The 20116-nt window shown below is 36.4% G+C and overlaps 1 protein-coding gene across 1 annotated transcript; it reads left to right on the forward strand.

The window, feature by feature from the left end:
- Positions 1–193: 193 nt before the first annotated feature.
- On the forward strand, positions 194–16010 carry LOC144443248 (DIS3-like exonuclease 1). The gene is made up of 24 exons (XM_078132673.1): positions 194–329; positions 665–795; positions 1802–1953; positions 2884–2965; positions 3270–3417; positions 3821–3956; positions 4218–4277; positions 4635–4729; positions 5431–5540; positions 6184–6450; positions 6904–7052; positions 7170–7268; positions 7591–7786; positions 8451–8536; positions 8898–9054; positions 9373–9468; positions 10247–10487; positions 11299–11360; positions 12024–12131; positions 12375–12520; positions 12862–12947; positions 13350–13432; positions 14222–14368; positions 15094–16010. The coding sequence occupies exons 1-24, from the start codon at positions 194–196 to the stop codon at positions 15262–15264; spliced, it is 3144 nt and encodes a 1047-aa protein (XP_077988799.1). The 3' UTR covers positions 15265–16010.
- The last annotated feature ends 4106 nt before the right edge of the window (positions 16011–20116 follow it).

The raw sequence follows: 20116 nt of genomic DNA on the forward strand, positions 1-20116 counted from the left end.
TGTGTTTAATTAAAAATTAGAGAAATTTTACACTAGAAATAAGATAAAACAAATGTGTACGTGTTTGTAATTTTGAATGTATGCGAACGAGCCAAGGCTATTGCTGTTCAAAATGGCTGCGCCCAGTGGCGTTTGAAAGCGTAAAAAGAAGTTCAGTCAGACTCAGAGAGGGTAAATTCGACGATCAAGGGACATGTTAAAGACAGAAAAACTTTTAAGAGTTAAAAACTACCGTGGACAGACGGTTAGAATAGTTAGAGAACATTATCTACGAGAAGATGTACCATGTAATAGTGAATTGTGCTTAGCAGATTGTTCGAAGTCGAAAGGTAATTTATAATTCAAGGCCTATGCTATAATTCTCATGTTGGCAAGTCTATGATTCAGTCATTGATTGGGGTTAAACACCTAATATGGTATTACAATGTAATGTAACGGACACAAAATTACCATATCAATCATCGGATGTATCGTTCTATGTCTCTTTGTACGTGTTGTACTAGCTCAAAAAAGAGGGAAAAAACCCTCAAATCAAAACTAACGCTACAGTTTTTGCAGAATATACTACCATGAAGGGGAGACCTTCATGATACTACTAACCCAAAAGCAATGAAACGAATGTATTAATATGTCTTCTCAATAATAGATCCATGGTCTTCTACAGGTCATGGTGTATTACCGTCGTCTTTGACTCACTATGTGGTTCCAGACTGTCAGGTCGCAAGAGACTTTTTAGATATTTTAGAGTTACCAGAAATCACCGGTATTTTATTCTTACAAACAGTACTTCACAGTGTAAGTATTAGATATGTCATATTTTATTTGTTTTTATTTTATCATTTATCCAAAATTCATAAATTGACATGTGAAAAGTATGATGACTTTGACATGTTACATGTAGATGTAGAGGAACAATTTTAAATTGCTTGTTGTGGACTGCTTACAATGTACCTGGTAATATATGTATATACGTATGTATAAATACTATTTACAAATGTAATATGCATCTATGTTGTACACACACACACACACACACACACACACACACACACACACACACACACACACACACACACACACACACACACACACACACATATATATATGCATGTATGTGCATGCATACGTATGTGCGTGTGTGCATGCATACAACATACATACATACATACATACATACATACATACATACATACATACATACATACACACACATACATACATACATACATACATACATACACATATACATATATACACACACACATACTTTTTCTAAGACAAGACCCCTTAGGGACGATCGCACAATGTCACAGCTCAGTAAACAAACTTTGTTCATTTATGCCAAAACCTCCCCACTCCCCTAAATAAAGTTCAGAAGTATGACATTGACACATTTATATATGATGTAAACCATTATGAAATATTGTAGTGGTCACACCACTATGACTGATGCAATGTAAAACATAGTAAACATAGTAAACACATTAAAGTATTACCGAAAATCCAGCAGTGTACATTTGTATGTCACATTAGCAGTAAATTTTATTCAACTTACCAACCTCTCAATAATCAATACAGAACCTGTTATCATTGAAGGTGTGAAAGTTTTCAAAATTAGGTTAGAAGTGCGAAAATGAAGTTGACAACAGTCGCCTTGAAGACACAGACCCCTTCCCCTAAACGAATGAAGTTTGTTTGTTGAGCTTGTACATGTGACATTGTCGCATACTTTTCAAAATTTATTTTCTATTTGACCTCTGACCTGCTTGCATCTAACCTTTGACCTGGGTGTATTTTATAGGTGTTACATCAGGGAAGCAGAAGAGCATATAAAAGAATCAGCAATGTTGTCAAAGATCCCAGACAAGAGTCAGCTGTATTTGCAAACGAATTCTGTCACTATGCCTACAGTGAAAGAGAACCTGGGGAGAGTCTACAACAATGGCAGTCCAGGTAACAGATATAATGTTGCTATTTACATCCCTTGCAGTGTTCCCTCAAGATTTTCAAATTAAATAGCTTAGTTCCTTTGTTATGTTAATTAATTTTTTGTTGTGCTGAAAAAGGTGGGATATGGGTCCATATCACTGACAACACTGATTTGTACAGTACTGAATTCTGTAGCTGTACAGTGGCATACTTATCAGGTCAGTAACAGCCATGTGATAGTTGAGGGTCATCTTGCCATTATTAAGAGTTGTGAACTTTTTTCTGATTCCTGGAGGGCATCACAGTTTGACTATAGAGAAACTGGTCTCCACCTTTCGCACCAATTTTATTTCCCCTGTTTTTGATCATTGTGTATTCTATTACATAATTTGGGTGTTTGCTGTTTCCTATATCTCAACAATCAGCCATTTAGATATCCTCCCCAAATTCACATGGTCACCTAGAGGAATTATCATCCACTTTAATAGTTTAGCGTATTTCAGAAGTATATATTAAAGATGAAATAAAGTGTGATAGATAGGTAATCTAGCCAACCCCAGTATCAGATTGTAATGGGACTTCATTATTACAAGGAGATGTCAGTCAATATGAATATGTAAGGAAAGTCATATATCTATGTTTGTCACATTGAGTATGTCATATGTTACTATTTTGCCAGAGTACAAATGTATTTTGAATGACAGTCTTCTGTGCAGTATTGCTAGTCTAGTAGTGCTATAGACAGTAAGATATGTCATGATGTTCCGCCCTCACCGGCCTCCTCTCACCCTCTCTGGGAGGGGTTGGCCGATGTGTGAGGGTGCCCTGTCATGGCATACCCTACAGACTAGTAGTGCTGTATCCTTCATCAAATCTTTCAGATATCCCTTTCAGGGTTAGAGACCACGTTGACATCCAGACTACGATATTGTATTATTCATTTTCTTATTGCAGGATAGTGTATGACAGTGCAGCATGGTATTTCAATCACTTGGCTGGGCAAATACCTATTGTTGTAGTTACACAAAATCAAAAGGTGAGGAAAGACGTATCTATATGCATAACTATTTTAGCCACCGTTCATTTGTTAATAGTGTCTAATTAGCCCAGACACCCCCCCCCCCCCCCTTCTACTGCTTAGTTCAGATCAAAACTGTTTATGACAGAGGTAGGCCAGGCAGAGGTATGCACCACCTTTTATCTTTATTTGTTAAACCCCCCCCCCCCCCCCCCCCCCAAGTACAAGTCCGAGGTCTTAGTACAAGAGTATGAGATATATTATGTATCTATGTATCTAAAAGTTTGTAATTTTCATGTGGTCATATATTATATATATACAGATGATAGAAGAATGCAGTGTTAAAACTACCGGAGTGTTTCTACTGACGATGGAGGACTATCTTGATAACTTTTGGCCAAATTTAACCAATGCACAAGATATCGTGGAGTCTCTATCAGCTGCTATCACTGAATTAAAAACTACCAAAGGTAGAATTAATTTGAAATCATTCTTTATGTAAACAGTATAGAACAATATCATATGATTGTCAAACTGTCTGGAGTTGTGTGTTATTTACAGTGTCAATATGGAGACTTAGTCATGGGAAAAGTCGGAAAGCAGAATGATAAACAAACTACATTATAGACTTTAGACTTGTTTGTACTTTGTCTGTAAGGTATGCCATGACAGGGCGCCCTCACACATTGGTCAACCCCTTTCATGGCCAGGGAGGGTGGAGTCTGTAAGGTACTCTGTGAGAGGGCGCCCTCATACATCGGTCAGCCGCTTTCACAGCCTTTCAGGTTGGCGTGAGACAGTGTATCTTATAGTCTAGTTTGTACGATGAAAGAGAGAAAATCAGTTGTAATAACAGCTGTCTTATTTACACAGGTAGCAGCAAAGATTACACAGGATACTTGGCCCAAGAAATCATTGCTGCTGGCGTCAAATCAGGACGGTATATTCAAGGCTGTATACAAGTTAATAAACATAGACCGCAACAAGAAGCTTTCCTTCAAAGAACAGGGTAAGAGTATATAATTAGATAGTATTCTATTTTTTTCTGTTCATCCAAGGAAAATACAAGTGACTTAAGGGGCCTTGTCACTATGAGTTTTGATGAGCAGAGACAAAATTCATATGTCACAAGTGTACGTTTTCCGACTGAATGAAGATATATAGTGGGAATGATGCAATGACTCCAAAAGCATAATTAATAATGTCTGTCTCAGCTTGTCGAATCTAAAGTTGCCACAGTTGTAATATTATTTTTCATTTCATTTATCAGATCTGGTATGAAAGACACTGACCATGAATCTGACGTTCTGATACCTGGGATGGTAAACAGGTAAAGAAAGATTACATGTAATCATTGTAGCACAGATTAGGGTTCTTCAGCTTCATATGGACATTGAAAAATTGAAAGAACAAAAGTGTGACCATCTATCAGTGTAAGACTTGACTATAAATATCTTGTCATAATATGAAAGGCGAAAGCAACATGGTAACCCCGTGAAGACATATCACTAAGCAAATTGCCATTGATTTGCCTCTGAATAGAGTACCTTGGTTTGATTGACGATGTAATATGGCAAACTCTGGTAGTCTGCTTTTTTGAGTGTATTGTTCAACATTTTCACAATGCTACACTAGGTTCAATAAATTCTGTGATTGTGAAGAATTTTTACTACTGTATGTATAACAGAAACAGAGCAGTTCATGGTGATATTGTAGCAGTAGAACTGTTACCAAAATCAGAATGGAAGGGAAGATGTACAGCAATCACAGAAGCTGCAGAAGGTATTGTAAAAGTCTGAACTTTGTAATTAAACTCTCTAAAAAAAATGTGCTATATGTACATTGCAGTACATTGTACAAAACTCAGAAATTTGGTAGGTAACACAGGAGAAAGTAAAGTAACTGCAGTAACTGTAACACTTTAAATTTTCCAGCCAGAAAATTCAATCATTTTGACTACTTACTTATGCTGAAAAAGTAACTAAACAACCATTGCCCTCCATGTACAAGGGTAATTCAATCTCTCTGATTAGATGAGAAATTGCATAAATGTGAGTTGCATACTTAAAAGCCTGTGGATGAAGTACGGTGTGTAGATGAGTTCACCGATGTGAAAAGTGTTACAATTTATAATACAAAATCCTGTATGTTCTTTTCAATAGTTACCCTTTTTATCTACAGTTTCCTCCAACAGCCTACTTAGGTGTGAAACGTCTAGGACATTCAAGACGATTTCTACATGTACTCAATTACTATGTCATACATGTCCATATTTAAATATATATTGTATCCAAGATGGAATCTAAAATCAGGCTTGTTGAGAAAATATTGCATCTGCAGTAAACAAGTACAGAAATGGGTTGAATCTTCATCTAGTGTTGCACGTCAGTGGGCTTTGTCAAGAAGTTTGGTTCCAAATTGAGGAAATATTACATGGCTTTGTAGTAGGACAAAGTCACATAAATGTTTGTCATTTTTCACAGGAACACAGACCGGTGACAGTGAAATTAGCAATGTTATGCCGACTGGTAGAGTTGTTGGAATAATTCAAAGAAATTGGAGAGATTATGTTGCATCATTCTCACCAGATGAGGTAATCATTGATTCTACAAAACAGTTCACATAACTCTATCTTACATCATCATGTTGTTCATTTTCTCCACTAAATAGACTACAGTTTGTTATTTTAGGAATCAGTTTATCATATTTAACATAAATTACTTTGTAAATGAAATGATCTGATAGAGTGGAAAATATGTATTGTGTTGTAACACAAAGGGGATGCTATTCATGAAAATTGAATACCTAAAGAACTATAGCCAAATTTTCATGTATTTGTACTTTATATTCAAGTGAAGTGTTTTTGCTAAGGTTCGGGAATCCTTATAACAGAGGAGAGCATTATGCAAACTTGCATAGATTGCAAACCTTGTACTGTAAGTTTGATAGAAAACCCAGTAACATATCTGGTGAACTCAGTTAGGGTTGTCCATAGTGAAAATCAGTGGGGTTTTTTAAGGGTGGTAAGTAGGTAAAACTTACCTGAGTTTCCCAGTCATTTTACCAGGGTTCCCCACCAAAATTATATTACAATGTATAGGAACTATGCCAGTTTGACCAAATTTACCCCTGTCTGTTACCGGAGTTCCCACACCTTAGCAAAAAACACTGAAAATGATGAAATATTGTCTAAGCTGAACTAACCTTGGTTTATATCTTGTTTCTATAAAATATAGGAAAACCGAGGTAGGAGAAACAAGGGTGGTAAAATGCTTGTCATTCCCTGGGATTATAGAATACCTAAAATACGAATCAGTACCAGACAAGCTGATGCCCTCCATGATCATCGCATTATAGTGCGGATTGATTCCTGGCAAGTTGACTCACAGTATCCTAATGGACACTTTGTGCAGACTCTAGGACCTATTGGAAATTTAGAAACTGAAATAGCATCAATCTTGGTGGAAAACAGTGTCTCGGTCAGACCATTCTCAGAGGGACAGGTATGTAATCTCATTCAATTTTCAGAGGGACAGGTATGTAACCTCAGTCAGACCATTCTCAGAGGGACAGGTATGTAATATCAATCAGACCATTCTTAGATGAACAGGTATTTAATTATAAGTCAGATCACTCTCAGAAGGACAGGTATGTAGTAAGTCAGACCATTCTCAGAAGGACAGGTATGTAGTAAGTCAGACCATTCTCAGAAGGACAGGTATGTAATCTCTGTCAGACCATTCTCGGCCATTTATATTTGTTTTAAAATATTTTAAAATATATACTACTCGGAGAGTTAAAAAAAAAGCCATTGCTTTTGATTGAAGTATCATAAATAGATGTTTTGATGATAAGCATATCTAGTTATATAATGTTTTTGTACATGTATATACAAAAGTAAATGAAATTTGAGTCCCCACATTGCATTATATATGTTAATGGTTTTCATGTCCTAGGTCAAAGAGTTACCAAGTAACTCTGAAGAGAAGCCATGGACCATGGATGTGGATGAGGTTGCTAGGAGACGAGATTTACGTCAATCTCATCTCATCTTCAGTATTGATCCAAAGGGTTGTGAAGATGTAGATGATACTTTATCTGTCAGGTAATCTTATCTCTGATGTTATAGAAATATTCTTCGAATGAAAAAAAAAATGAAACAAAATTAAATTATCAACAAATGAAGTAAGCTTTAAAATAATTGCAATTTATTCCCTTGCAGACAATTACCAAATGGCAACCTGGAATTAGGAGTTCATATTGCTGATGTGTCATATTTTGTGAAGCCAAACTCACTGACAGATTTGGAAGCCAAGTCAAGGTACACTCATAACCCATAATATATGCTAACCAGTCATGTGATTGCCATGTGACAGCACTTAGAGATATAGTGCACCATCATGTGATTATCAGGTGATTAATGAAGCCCAACTCATTGACAGATTTGGAAGCAAAGTCAAGGTACACTTGTAACCCACACTGCAATATGTTACACCAGTCATGTGACTATCATGTGACAAGACTTAGAGAATTAGTACTGTCATGTGACCATAATGTGATAGTGCTAATGATGTGGCAGTATAATGAGAGCTGACTATAGGAATGACACACTGAACAGATTTTGTAATATTTCTGTATTACAGAGCAACGACGGTATATTTAGCAGATCGGCGGTATGACATGTTACCTGGTATACTTAGTGCTGATCTGTGTTCTCTGATTGGTGGAGTGGACCGTTATGCTGTAAGCGTTCTATGGGAACTTGGTTCAAACTATGAAGTACTAGATGTATGGTTTGGTAGAACGGTTATCAGATCTGCATATAAGATGTTCTATGAGGTAAGTTTGTACGATCTGTCAAGTTATGTACAGCTAGAAATACACAGGCAGAATACAAGACGTTGTTTGTTGCAAGTCCTGTGCAGATCCTGTAACAGGCTATGTGAAACAACTTCAGTTACAGGGTCAATACATTTGGTAAGATTTCAGAGCTGTATTTACAGACATGTGACAGGTCTGTAGGTACAGGTATGTATACAAGTATGTAATTCCTGAATGTACTTCAAAGCCTTGATCACAGATGGGTTACTGTAATTTTGAAGGTAAACCCATAAACATAGGACACTGTGACAATATCAGACCTGTAACACACCTGTATATACATCCATGGATACAGTCATGTGCTAAAGGTGCTTATAGACCCTGTTACACTCCTGTGCATGTATCTATGTATACATCAGTGTTGCCACACCTGTTACAACCCTGTGCCATCTTTACTGACACAGATCTGTACCACAGAATGTTACAGGGTCTGCACAGGACCTGTTACAGGGGTGAAACCATATTTGTCATGTAGATAGTAAATGATAAGCATTAAAAAATCTTGTATTTACATGACCTTCCAAGAAATTTATTGACTCTGTGAGTAGAAATTTCATTACTAAGACAATGTATGTCTCTTTTCCCCTAAATTCATACATTTATATATTTTTTTCATTTACAGGCTGCCCAGGCATTGCATGATGGGAAGGATGTGATAGAAGATATCCCAGAATTGAAAGAGCTTGATGAATCAACACTACAAACAAAGTAATCAATACTTTCACAAATCTTTACTCTTAGATGTTGTGACTACTTTGCCAAGCTACCAGTATAAAGGCATTACAGTAACGTTATTTTCAATGTAATAAAAAAATGAAAAATCAAATTTTTCAAAAAAGATTTGCTCACTATAAGATTGAACGATGGCTTTTGAAGGTCTATATAGACAAAGCTAACCTTGCTTGTTGTAAGACCGAATGTTTTTTTTACTTGATAAATGAAGGTTCATATACAACCTGAAATGCATAATTAAATTTTAGCTACCTCTTTGTTAACGGTTTATTGGACTTGAGGATGTCAAATTTCCAGTTGGTCTCAAATCAAAACATAATTTCTGGTTTGCTCACAGATTGAAAGATTTACACTGGTCAATTGATAAACTAATGGACATTGCAAAACACTTGAAATCTCACCGAGAGAGTGGTGGCGCTGTTCAGTTGGAAGGGGTCGAAGTTCAAGTGCAACTTGGGGATAAGAAAGAAATTGAAGATCTCATACCCAAACAGGTAAGTGTAGATGATAAATATGAACACGTGATTTGATATCCATGTTTACGGATTGAAGTAGGCCAGTGAGGTGATGATGTTGCAAGATATGTAACGTGAAGCTGAAATATGCTAAAAAATAAATAGTGTAATTATACAAAAATCTCAGAGATTTCATGTGAACCATACGGTGAAAATGTTGAGACAACTCTCTGTGAGAGTGAAGCACTGTACAATGATATATTAAGATGGTTCATAATAAACTTGGAATAACAGCTGTGTCATATAACTGAAATCTTGTAGCTACTGATATGACATGACTGGTATTGTTCATTTCAGCCCCTTGAAATCCATGAGACTATAGCAGAGTGTATGATATTTGCCAATCACTGGATAGCTAAGAAGATCTCACAGACATTTCCTAATTGTGCTTTGGTGAGTTATGATAAAAATTGGTGTGTGTGTGTGTCTGTGTGTGTGTGTGTGTGTGTGTGTGTCTGTGTGTGTGTGTGTGTGCGTGCGTGTGTGTGTGTGTGTGTGTGCGTGTGTGTGTGTGTGTGTCTGTGTGTGTGTGTATGTGCGTGTGTGTGTGTGTGTGTGTGTGTGCATGTATAAGTGCATGCGTGTGTGTGTGTCTGTGTGTGTATATATGTGTGTGTGTGTGTGTGTGTGTGTGCATGTATAAGTGCATGCGTGTGTGTGTGTCTGTGTGTGTATATATATGTGTGTGTGTGTGTGTGTGTGTGTGCATGTATAAGTGCATGTGTGTCTGTGTGTCTGTGTGTGTATATATGTGTGTGTGTGTGTGTGTGTGTGTGTGTGTGTGTGTGTGTGCATGTATAAGTGCATGCGTGTGTATGTGTGTATGTGTGTTTCCTTTTTTATCTGCACACACTTCAGCATTGTGTCAGCAGTTGTGGTGCTTTTACCCATGATGCAATGTGATATTTTGTGATTTGATTCCCTGTTAGTGTTAAATATTAGAGTATACCTGATGTGGAAATCTAGGTCTGTGTATGTACCAGATACCAGTAAACATAATCTATGCACACAAAACATAAACCACGAAAAAGTACTCAAATAACTTACAAATTAACAAATTAAATCCAAGATAGCAGTTATTTTTTATTTGATTAACTTTTTTTTTGAAGTTTTAGTACACTTAAAATGTCTATCCATTTCAAGTTGTTTTGTTGTTTATTTTTGTTGACAGCTACGACATCATCCATTGCCACACCAGGAACATTTTGACAACCTGATTCACTGTGCCCAGTCGAAAGGATTTTCCATCGATACTAGTTCCAATAAAAACTTAGCAGAGTCTCTAGATAGTTGTGTTGATGTCAAAGATCCTGACTTCAACAAGATATTACGAACACTTGCCACATATGCTATGTCCAATGCTCTCTACTTCTCCACTGGTAGCTTGTCTAGGGACCAGTATTATCACTACGGTAGGTCTATCAAAAGAATTCATTGGTCATTAATAGCAATACATGTGCTGATAAATCTTGTCATTGGCATTTCTTGGCTTTAATTAAGGTATCATTATACCATGCATGAGCCGTTTAGAGAACAAAAAATATGGAATATATGGTCGTTCTATGTCACAACAATGTACTTCTATGTCACGAAAACGTGTGTCAACATCACTGGTTCTGCTGTGTTTGAAACATTAGTCAAAACATTCAATATTACCATTACTTTCCCCAATTTTTCTTTGATATAATATTACTGGTTCTGGTATAATTAAGTTATTCTTCAATATTTTTTTTCATTCAGCCAGAAAATACTTGTGACCTAAGGGTTGTCACTACTTGTCTATCAACATGTATTGACAAAGACCCCTGAGGTCACTCGTATTTTCCTTGACTCAACGAAGAAAAAGATTGGGGGAATAACATCTAAGTATCCTGTCAGTGGAGAGTCAATATTATACACTTATTCCCTGGCCATGAGGGCACTATAAGTCCTATATTACCCTGAGTGCTATTAGGTAGCAACTATTTTCCAAAGTTGAAAGTTGTGTTTATGAGTCCTATTACATACCTAATATTATAATTATTGTTTTTCCTAACTTTTGGGAACCTGAGTATTTGAGGAGTGTAATATGGTAAAACATGAAATGCTTAGATTTCTATACCTTTTACTGTAATTAATTTAGTTGGGAATGGAAACCCTAGTGACTTACCTGAGGGGGAAGTCAGGTAGATTTTACTTTCTGTCAACTATTACAGCCTCTCTTTTCACATTTCGTTGTTGTAGGTCTTGCCTTAGATAGATACACACACTTCACATCACCCATCAGAAGATATGCTGACGTCATTGTAAGTATAAAAATGATACTCTATTACGGTATTTAACAACTTCATTTTTTATTGTTATTATTATTATTTCTTCTTAAAGAAATGTGCTACAATTACGTGTCAGTACCTTGTACAAGAAACTAAAAATGAAAGAAAAAATACAACATCTACAAGAACACAGAAAAAGAACACTTAAAATGGTGTACTTTGTCATGTGATGTTCATTATAGCTTCACTACACACGTGTGTGTGTGTGTGTGTGTGTGTGTGTGTGTGTGTGTGTGTGTGAGACTAGGTGTGTAGATGTAGGAGGTTGGAGAGAACACCCTATGGTCATTACCCCTTCTTGGCATGACTGGCATGTGTGATATATTAGTACTCATTTTACTCCTAAAAGATCTCATAATCTTTAACACCACAATTTCCAAATCAAGACAATCTGATGACACTGGTAAATGAAATTAGAAATGTCCTTCTAGTTCAAAGCCCTTTATTCAATTCAAAACCATAGATGTGACAAGTATATATTTTCCTGGAAGATACTCCATGAATAGATAAAGGACAAATTAGGCAGAGCGTGAAGACTGTAAAATGATAATTATTTATTTTTAAGTTTTTATAAAAATGAATTAATGATGTATGCACAATACAATTCAAAAATTATCTTTTCCATCAACACTGTAGGTCCACAGGCTTCTCATGGCAGCCCTAACAACCAAGGATGAAAATACCGAGATGCTAGGCAACAAAGAATTACAAGATCTTTGTGATCACATTAATGTGAAGAACAGAGTAAGGATGCTTATATATTTGGTGTTCAATGTGGTTACACATGTATATTTTATCTTGTTTTGCATTAAGATTACTGGATATGTAATTAGTCATTTAAAAACATTGTCAAAACATTTCAAATGTTGAAATTAACATGTTCAAGTTATTTGATGCAAAACTGGTTTCTGTTACAACTACTTCCTATACTGGTTTAAATACTAATTTCTGTTAAAACTGGTAAATATTTGGTATTGATATTTTCAGGCATCACAGTACGTACAGAGAGCTTCCCAGGAGTTGTTTCAAGCTCTGTATTTCAAAGACAAAGACCCAGAAAGCCACGAGAGTTGTACTGTAGATGCTGTAATCTTTGGACTCCGGGCTAACGGTGTCCTCGTCTTTATACCAAGGTATAGATTATAATATTTCAATGTTCTGAAAACTTAGTCACTGCTGTTATCTAATGAAATGATAACTGGATTAATTATTAGTCCTTCCTGAGTGGTGACCAAGGGGGAGGGGGAGGGGGCCATAAACTGTAACAGTGGGTTCCCTATGACCTTTCTGCTCGTAGCATTATATTTAACCTTCTGGGTCAAAACTTCCATAAAAATCTCTCATCCATTAGTCACACAGTCAAGTAAAGAATTTTTTGTGGAGGGGGTGTGTGTCTTCTATGAAGACTTGTTAAGATTTTTACAAATAAACAGACATTGAGTTTGTATAATTTTTATTTGTCTGCTACATGTAGGTATGGTATGAAAGGTGCAGTGTATCTTAAGGACAAGAACGGTCTAGTGGTTGACACTCGTGATGGCACACCAGAATGGATACCTGGTAAGTAAGGGTATTGACTTTTTTTAAATACTCCTCAACTCCCTGGGGAGCACACAGTCCATTGCAGTCTTTATAAGTGCATAGGATTAAAGCATTCAAATTGAAACCTCTATCCTACCAGGTTCCCAATTATACAGCTGGGTTGACTGAGACAATACTGTGGTTCAAATCTTCCCCAAGGACTTTAGCCATTCAGAAACAAATGGAAGCAATGGTAGAGACTGAAACCTGCAGCCTACAAGCTGACCACCCTAACCATTCGGCCAATGTCAGTTACCTAATAAGTCCCACTAAACAGCATACAATGCAGATTTGAAATCACATCCCCTGTGAGATCCACATGTACTAACATTTCCACTAACTGGTAATGATAACATGATTCGAACCTTTCCTCTTTCACAGGAACTTTGGCCAAAGGAGATTTTTCTGTTACCTTGACAACCATACATGGTATAACTAGATACAATTTGTTTGATCACATCACGGTAAGTAGAGAGTCTTAGAAATTCTATCAAGATTATTGAACACGTAAAATGACTGGGAGATAAAATTGTAAATTTCAGTAACATTTACATCAATCACTGTGTAGAGCCAAGAAAATTGAATTCTGAAATTTGTAGTGTAGATATTTTTCATCTATCAATCAATGTCTTGTATTGAGAAATGGTGACACCCAGTACTTGACTGATGACACCTCGATGACAGTTCAATGATGGATCAGTAAGCAGAGGTAATCACAAAGATGTATATGTATTGAAATGGATTTAAAGTCACCAATAATGGAAGATACAACCCACGAAAAAACATCGGTATGTTTGCTTGCTTGTGACAATCAGGAATGAGACAAGGTTCATGCAAAGACATACAATGTGATTAGTGTCGATAGCTTATCAAAGCATAAACACCACTGTATCCCAGATTCCATACCCTTGTTTTATACTCATAAAAACGTTTACTGATTAACTTCCATTGATATAAACAAACTGATAACAGCATCGCGTCAACCTACATCAGCACCACTCGCTGGTGTTTTTGTTTCAGTTATCTTGCCTGTACCTTATTTGTCTTTGCATGAAGTTCCTTAATAGCTCACTTCATTCAAGTAAACCCATTAGTGTTTTTTGCCAGTTCATAAGTTGTATCCACGCATTTAGCATTCCATTCTTGTAAAACCAGTATATAAAAAGCAGAAGTCAAATTGTCAACATTGTAAACACCAATATCATATAGGCACTGATTCTATATACTTTATGAACATTTCCTCTTTTTCCTAGGTTCGAATATCAGTCACCTCATCACATGCACATTCGCAAAGACTTCGCTTTCAATTGGTAGATAATAAACCACACCAGATAGGTAATGTTGAAGATGATGATGATCAAAGAGTTCAACAACAACCACTGAAAACCAATATTGTTCAGGTAAGTCACTGACCTAGTCATACTAGAATGTACTGCGACAGATGCACATCTTTGATTGGGAAAATTTTTCACCATTCGGGTAGTATGTGAATCAGAATTAATATTTGTAAACTTTGCTGTTACTTTGTGTCAGAACACTTCAATCCATTCTCAGCCAAAATCCACAAGAAAAATGAGGGGTCACCATAAACATTTTTGAACAGAGAACAACATCAAGGTCTACCAATATACTGTGTTTCAATATGGCCACCAAACGATGCTAACTCTAAGGGGAAGTAATATTTTGACAATTTTCTTGGAAGTGGTGGGCAATCAAATTTCCGTATGAATTCAACAGTACCGCGACAATTTTCATTCGACAACGTTTGGGTGATTCGAGCAACTTCGATTTTAAAACAAATGATCTGCAAGGCATGATGTTCATCATCTCTTGTGAATTTGCTGTCTGTAACTGGTTACAGAGACTAAAATTAGCACATTTTTGTACAATATTGTGACAAAAGGCACATTCGCAAATACACATCTTCCCATTTTTGTCCGAAATAAGCTGTATATTTTCATGTTTACATGATTTAAATGATTTAGTTCTTTTTGTTAAAATGACGAATACCAATTCTGTTGAGAAATTTGCTAAGAACGATTGACACCTATGTAACTTACAAATGACAATGTCTACTCAGAGTTAAAACATTTTGATGGACTGTTAAGTTTCTTTGAATTAACAGGAAGTCAGGAAGGAGGTAGAGAAACAGATATCATCTCAGAATATCAATGATGAACTTGGAAGTAACTTTGCAGAGTTGAAAGAGAAGTATGGCCAGACTAATGACAAAGTTAGTATGTATTCACTACTACAACAAATCAGAGAAATGGGGTTAGAAGAGGATACTTTGTGAATGTGAATCTGAAACTAAATGGGGTTAGAAGAGGATACTTTGTGAATCTGAATCTGAAACCAAATTGGGTTAGAAGAGGATACTTTGTGAATCTGAATCTGAAACTGTACAGTAACTGTTTTTTACCCAGAAGACGTCAGTCTAATGATGCCTATGGGAAGGCCATACATATACCATTGTTTTGTAATGACAACATTGGTCGTTTTTAGAATCATATCGACGGCACACCAACACCAGATATGTATTTTATTATTTCAAAGTTGTATTTTTAAATATTTTCACTCCAATCAACTTCATAGAGGCAAAACATTTCGTGGAAGTAAATCCCAAATTTTTGCCAAGATCAGGTCATCATCATGAGAGGTTTACTACAATTGGCTATTGTCACGTGTCTTGGAAGAGACACATGAAATGAGCTTGACAGAAACATTTGAGATGTTGATTGTAGTAAATACCCGATGACGCTGATGAGACGTCAGCAAAAATCTGGGATTTGCTTCCAAGATATTTGTTTGACTCTTTTGAGTAGAAATTTTCATTAGTAAGTATAAACCCATAGTCTATAAATATTAATTCTCACAACTTTGTAGCGATTTACATAGTTTGTGTTCAGAAGATTTGAACACCCAAAATATCAGGGACAGTATAAAATATTGTGAATTAGTAAGAATATGTTTCAAATACTTTGTATATTTTGCAACTAGGATGGTGTAAATATCATATAACTTGTATTTTTTGTGTGAAATATTGACTTCAAAGAATCACTGGAAGATGACCAGTTTAACAAATCATGTCTAATAAATAAAAAAACCTCCAATAACATTGTGATGTTGATCTGATTAGAAATAAAATTGAAAATACTCTTTGTACATGGTTTGTGTTTGTATTTATTTCTGGTCAACTATCAAGAATTGCTCATGAATACTTGGGTGTACAACACAGAATGTAATTAATAGTTTATTATTGTTCTAACTGTGCATTCCAGCTTCACAAAGCATACATTTATGCAACTGCCATATTGTTGTGAAGTAGAATATCAAGAGCATTATAAAATAAAACTGGAACTTGACATACAGATAGGGGTTGTTTATAGGGCTGGCAATTCGGTACACTAAAACATACTGTTGTCTCAGTGTGTTCATTGTTGATTTTTGTCAGTGGTATCACGTTGACTTTGTTATTCATTGTTGTCATGGTGAGTGTCTTCATCATCAGCAAGATGGCCTGTATCAATTGCATCACTACCTGCCATCTCAGACAAGGTGTCCTTCCCCACCTTACCACTATCTGCGGTCTCGGACATTGTGTCCTTCTTAACTGTATCAATTTCACTGTTATCTCTCATTTGATTGCCAGTTTCATTAGTGTCATCACAGTCTATCTCCATATCTTTTTGAGCATCTTCAATCATTGTACTTTCATCTTTGTCATCATCTGAAAGTTTCGTTTTGGCGACATCTTCATCCTTTTTATCGCAACTGTCTAAGATTGCGTCTTCATCTTTCTGTTTGGTCTGATATGGTGTTTCTAGCCTAGTGCTAGGTTCCTCAACTTCCATTTTCACACAAGTGTCATCATCTATGTTTGATTTGATTTCTCCAACAGCATCACTTTTCTCTTTCCTTCTATCAGTTGCATCATCATCAGTTTCTTGTGTTTCCATGGTACCAACGGAGACATCACTATTATGTTGAGATGCTTGAACTGGCTGACTTGAGGTGCTATTTTCCATCGCTCTGAGTCTTGCTTCTCTTTTCTCCCTTGCTATTCGTTTATTTCTCTCTATCCTCTCAATCTGTTCCTCACTGAGTGAACCCTAAAAGGTACAGTACAAGAAAATCCAGTTTAAACACCATGCTGAAACCAGTAATCAATTGAAAAGACAATAAACCATATACAGGTTACAAAAAAAGAAAGAAAGAACGCTTTACCACTACATATAGGGGCGCTGTTCAATAGCAGCATACGTAGAAACTGGTGATATAGTCTTCGCTAAACTGAGATGTCTGTGAAGAATACTTGTGAAGATATTCTTGTCATTATGTCTTACCTGTTGTGTAGTCTTCTGAGAACTTTCAATTCTTGGTGTTCGTTGTGAGCTTAGAAGTGTAGTATTTGGTGGTGGTGAGGACAGATGCTGGGGAGACTATCAAAAAAATAAACAAACAAAATTTCTCGCATCAATCGATTACTCTAAAAGAAATTGTGAATATCAACATCTGAAATACTGACTCGGCCAAAAATCTCCCTACTTCTATTCTGTAATATAGGGTATTGCACAATGGATGAATCCTTCACATGTAACTTTGCTGTATGCATGTACAGTTGTGGAAGCAATAGTGTAGCTAAAACGGAAGGGTAACCCGGCATTGCTAGCTATATCAGGATGGAGTGTTTGGGACAATATGGACACAGGAGATACATAGCATTAGTCAAAGTCTGGCAATGTCACGGAATGCAAATCAGTAGCTGTTGCAGTGCCTCAAAATGAGCTTCTCTAAGTAGTCTATGTAACTTTACAGGCACAAAAATTATCAGGAGCAAATCTTAAAAAGACAATCTCAGCCCAATATTATTACCTGGGAGACTTCATTCTGTATTTGAGTCTGTGAAATGGATTGAAATGAACTCCTTGCTGCCATGGCAACCAGATCAGTGCTTTCATCATCACCTCTGAGAACATTGTCTTCATCTGAAATGGACATACAGAGAATAAGTGTGTTGCTATGACAACACATGTTGTGCCAACCCCCCCATGACACCTCTACTCATACAATGGATGAATGACATGCTATGGTAGCTAACTCTTTACCAAGTCTTTCATTACTCAAGGTTACAGAAAAGTCTTCTCAAGAAAGGCACAGCAAACAGAACAGCATGATGGCAAACACATTGGACATGATATTGATACTAGCAAGTAAAACATGTAGAATTATGTTCCAAATATCCATGTATAATGGCACTTGAAAATTTGGTTTACAAGTGAAAAATTATGAACTGTTGTAAACTGTCAACTTTACCTTCTGCTCCTCCCCCGATATAGTCTTCATCTGTAAGGGGCATATCCATCCTTAGTTTCTTCATATAGACCTGGAGGGAGGATTTCAACAGATGTTTATCAGCTAATAGTAATACCCCATTATAGACCCTCAGACGTCAGTGTGGCACACTTGGGGTGTTTGTGATATTCTCTGTCAGTACTTTCACAAAGTGATTTAAAAGTGTAGAAGGAAACATTTAATTTTAGCTTTCCTGAGAAAACTAATCAAATCCTATGATTTGAAAAAAATCAATGTGCAAAGATTGAGTTTAGAGTTATAAATTTGCAAGAGAAAACTGGGTTTTAACATAGACCCTACACCAATGGTGTGCTCGGGCCTTCGGCCCTCGACCTCGGGCCTTCGGCCCTCAATTTGCGATTAGACTAGTGTTGCGCGGGATCGGAGTTTAGATAAAACTTTGGGCAAAAAAGGCGCGAGCGACTGTCGACAGTCTAGGTCTATGGTTTTAACTATTTCATTGGTATTCATGAATATTCAATATGCAAATTGACATGAATATTAATTAGTGTCCAGGACTACTCTCAAGCTTGGCAGTACCCTGACTGACTTTATATTACATGTATTACAAACTACTTCACCTCAAACATGATATCTTCAACTTTAACAAAAAAGTTACCAAACCTTATCAAATTCACTATTAATGCTACAACATTTTGTCTGAAAGTAGCTCTCAATCCTAATACATTGAAGGTCAAGTGATGGCTCATCAGGTTAAAACAACAACAACAACAACAACAACAACAACAACAACAACAACAACAACAACAACAACAACAACAAATGGCTTAAAACACACCTGTACTGGTTTCTTACTCCCCAAGTGCTCTATCTTCTCTATGACATCATCAAACGGCATCTTGGGAAATAATCTGTGTGCCCAGTGTTCATAGGCTTGCATTAGTGTTTTCAGGTCAGCTGTCTCATGACCTTTACCCTTGAACTTTAACTTGCCAAAATGTTTGGGAAGGGTGCCAATACCCCTTTCTCCATTGGTCAGTCTGAAATTAATTTGGAGGTCATTCATAGGTCAAATGCAATGAAGGAGTCTTTTTGAAGGAGCAAAACAGTGTGTTACTACAGAAAACAAACAGTCATCAAACTAAGATAGACACAAACTAAAATTACTATTGTTGCATGTGGTAGATTACACAAGTGAGTCATAGCCAGTGTGCCCTCTAGAGATAGCTAAATTTTGTTGTTGTGAGTCAAAATGAGAAAAACTGGCATTTCTTATGAGTCACCACATAGTAAGAAATAGGAGAACACCAAATTTTGGTGCGTCACTAGAAATTGTGTGCGTCAGTGGCGTATCAAATTAGTTTAGAGGTCACACTGGTGATAGCAGTCACGAGTGCCTTTGTTGTGTGGATATAATCACCCTGTAATCAAGACAGCATAAACTGGTAATGAGGTTGAACAAGTGGCCACTTGAGGAAAACTATGATCAGAGATGCAGACCTACTGTGAGTGCAATTACATCAACATCCATCGATAGTTTATGTCATGATGTTGTACTTTAGTTTATGTCTGTGCTTGGTTGGCGATAGTAGGTTTGCCACTGTCATAAATCTAACTCTTAGTGTTCAACTACCTATTCAGATATAGCTATTATGCAATGTGTGTACGTTTTTATTTCAACATTGATTTGAAAGTGAAGTTTCACAAAATAGATTCATTATAATATACATTTCATATAGCCTGTTACTTAGATTTACAATAGAAATTAACAGAATCATAAAAAAAAGACTGTTTGTTGAAATATTCAACTGATTTTCTAGCAATATAATAAG

Source organism: Glandiceps talaboti, chromosome 12, assembly GCF_964340395.1.
Source record: "Glandiceps talaboti chromosome 12, keGlaTala1.1, whole genome shotgun sequence".
NCBI classification, from domain to species: domain Eukaryota; kingdom Metazoa; phylum Hemichordata; class Enteropneusta; family Spengelidae; genus Glandiceps; species Glandiceps talaboti.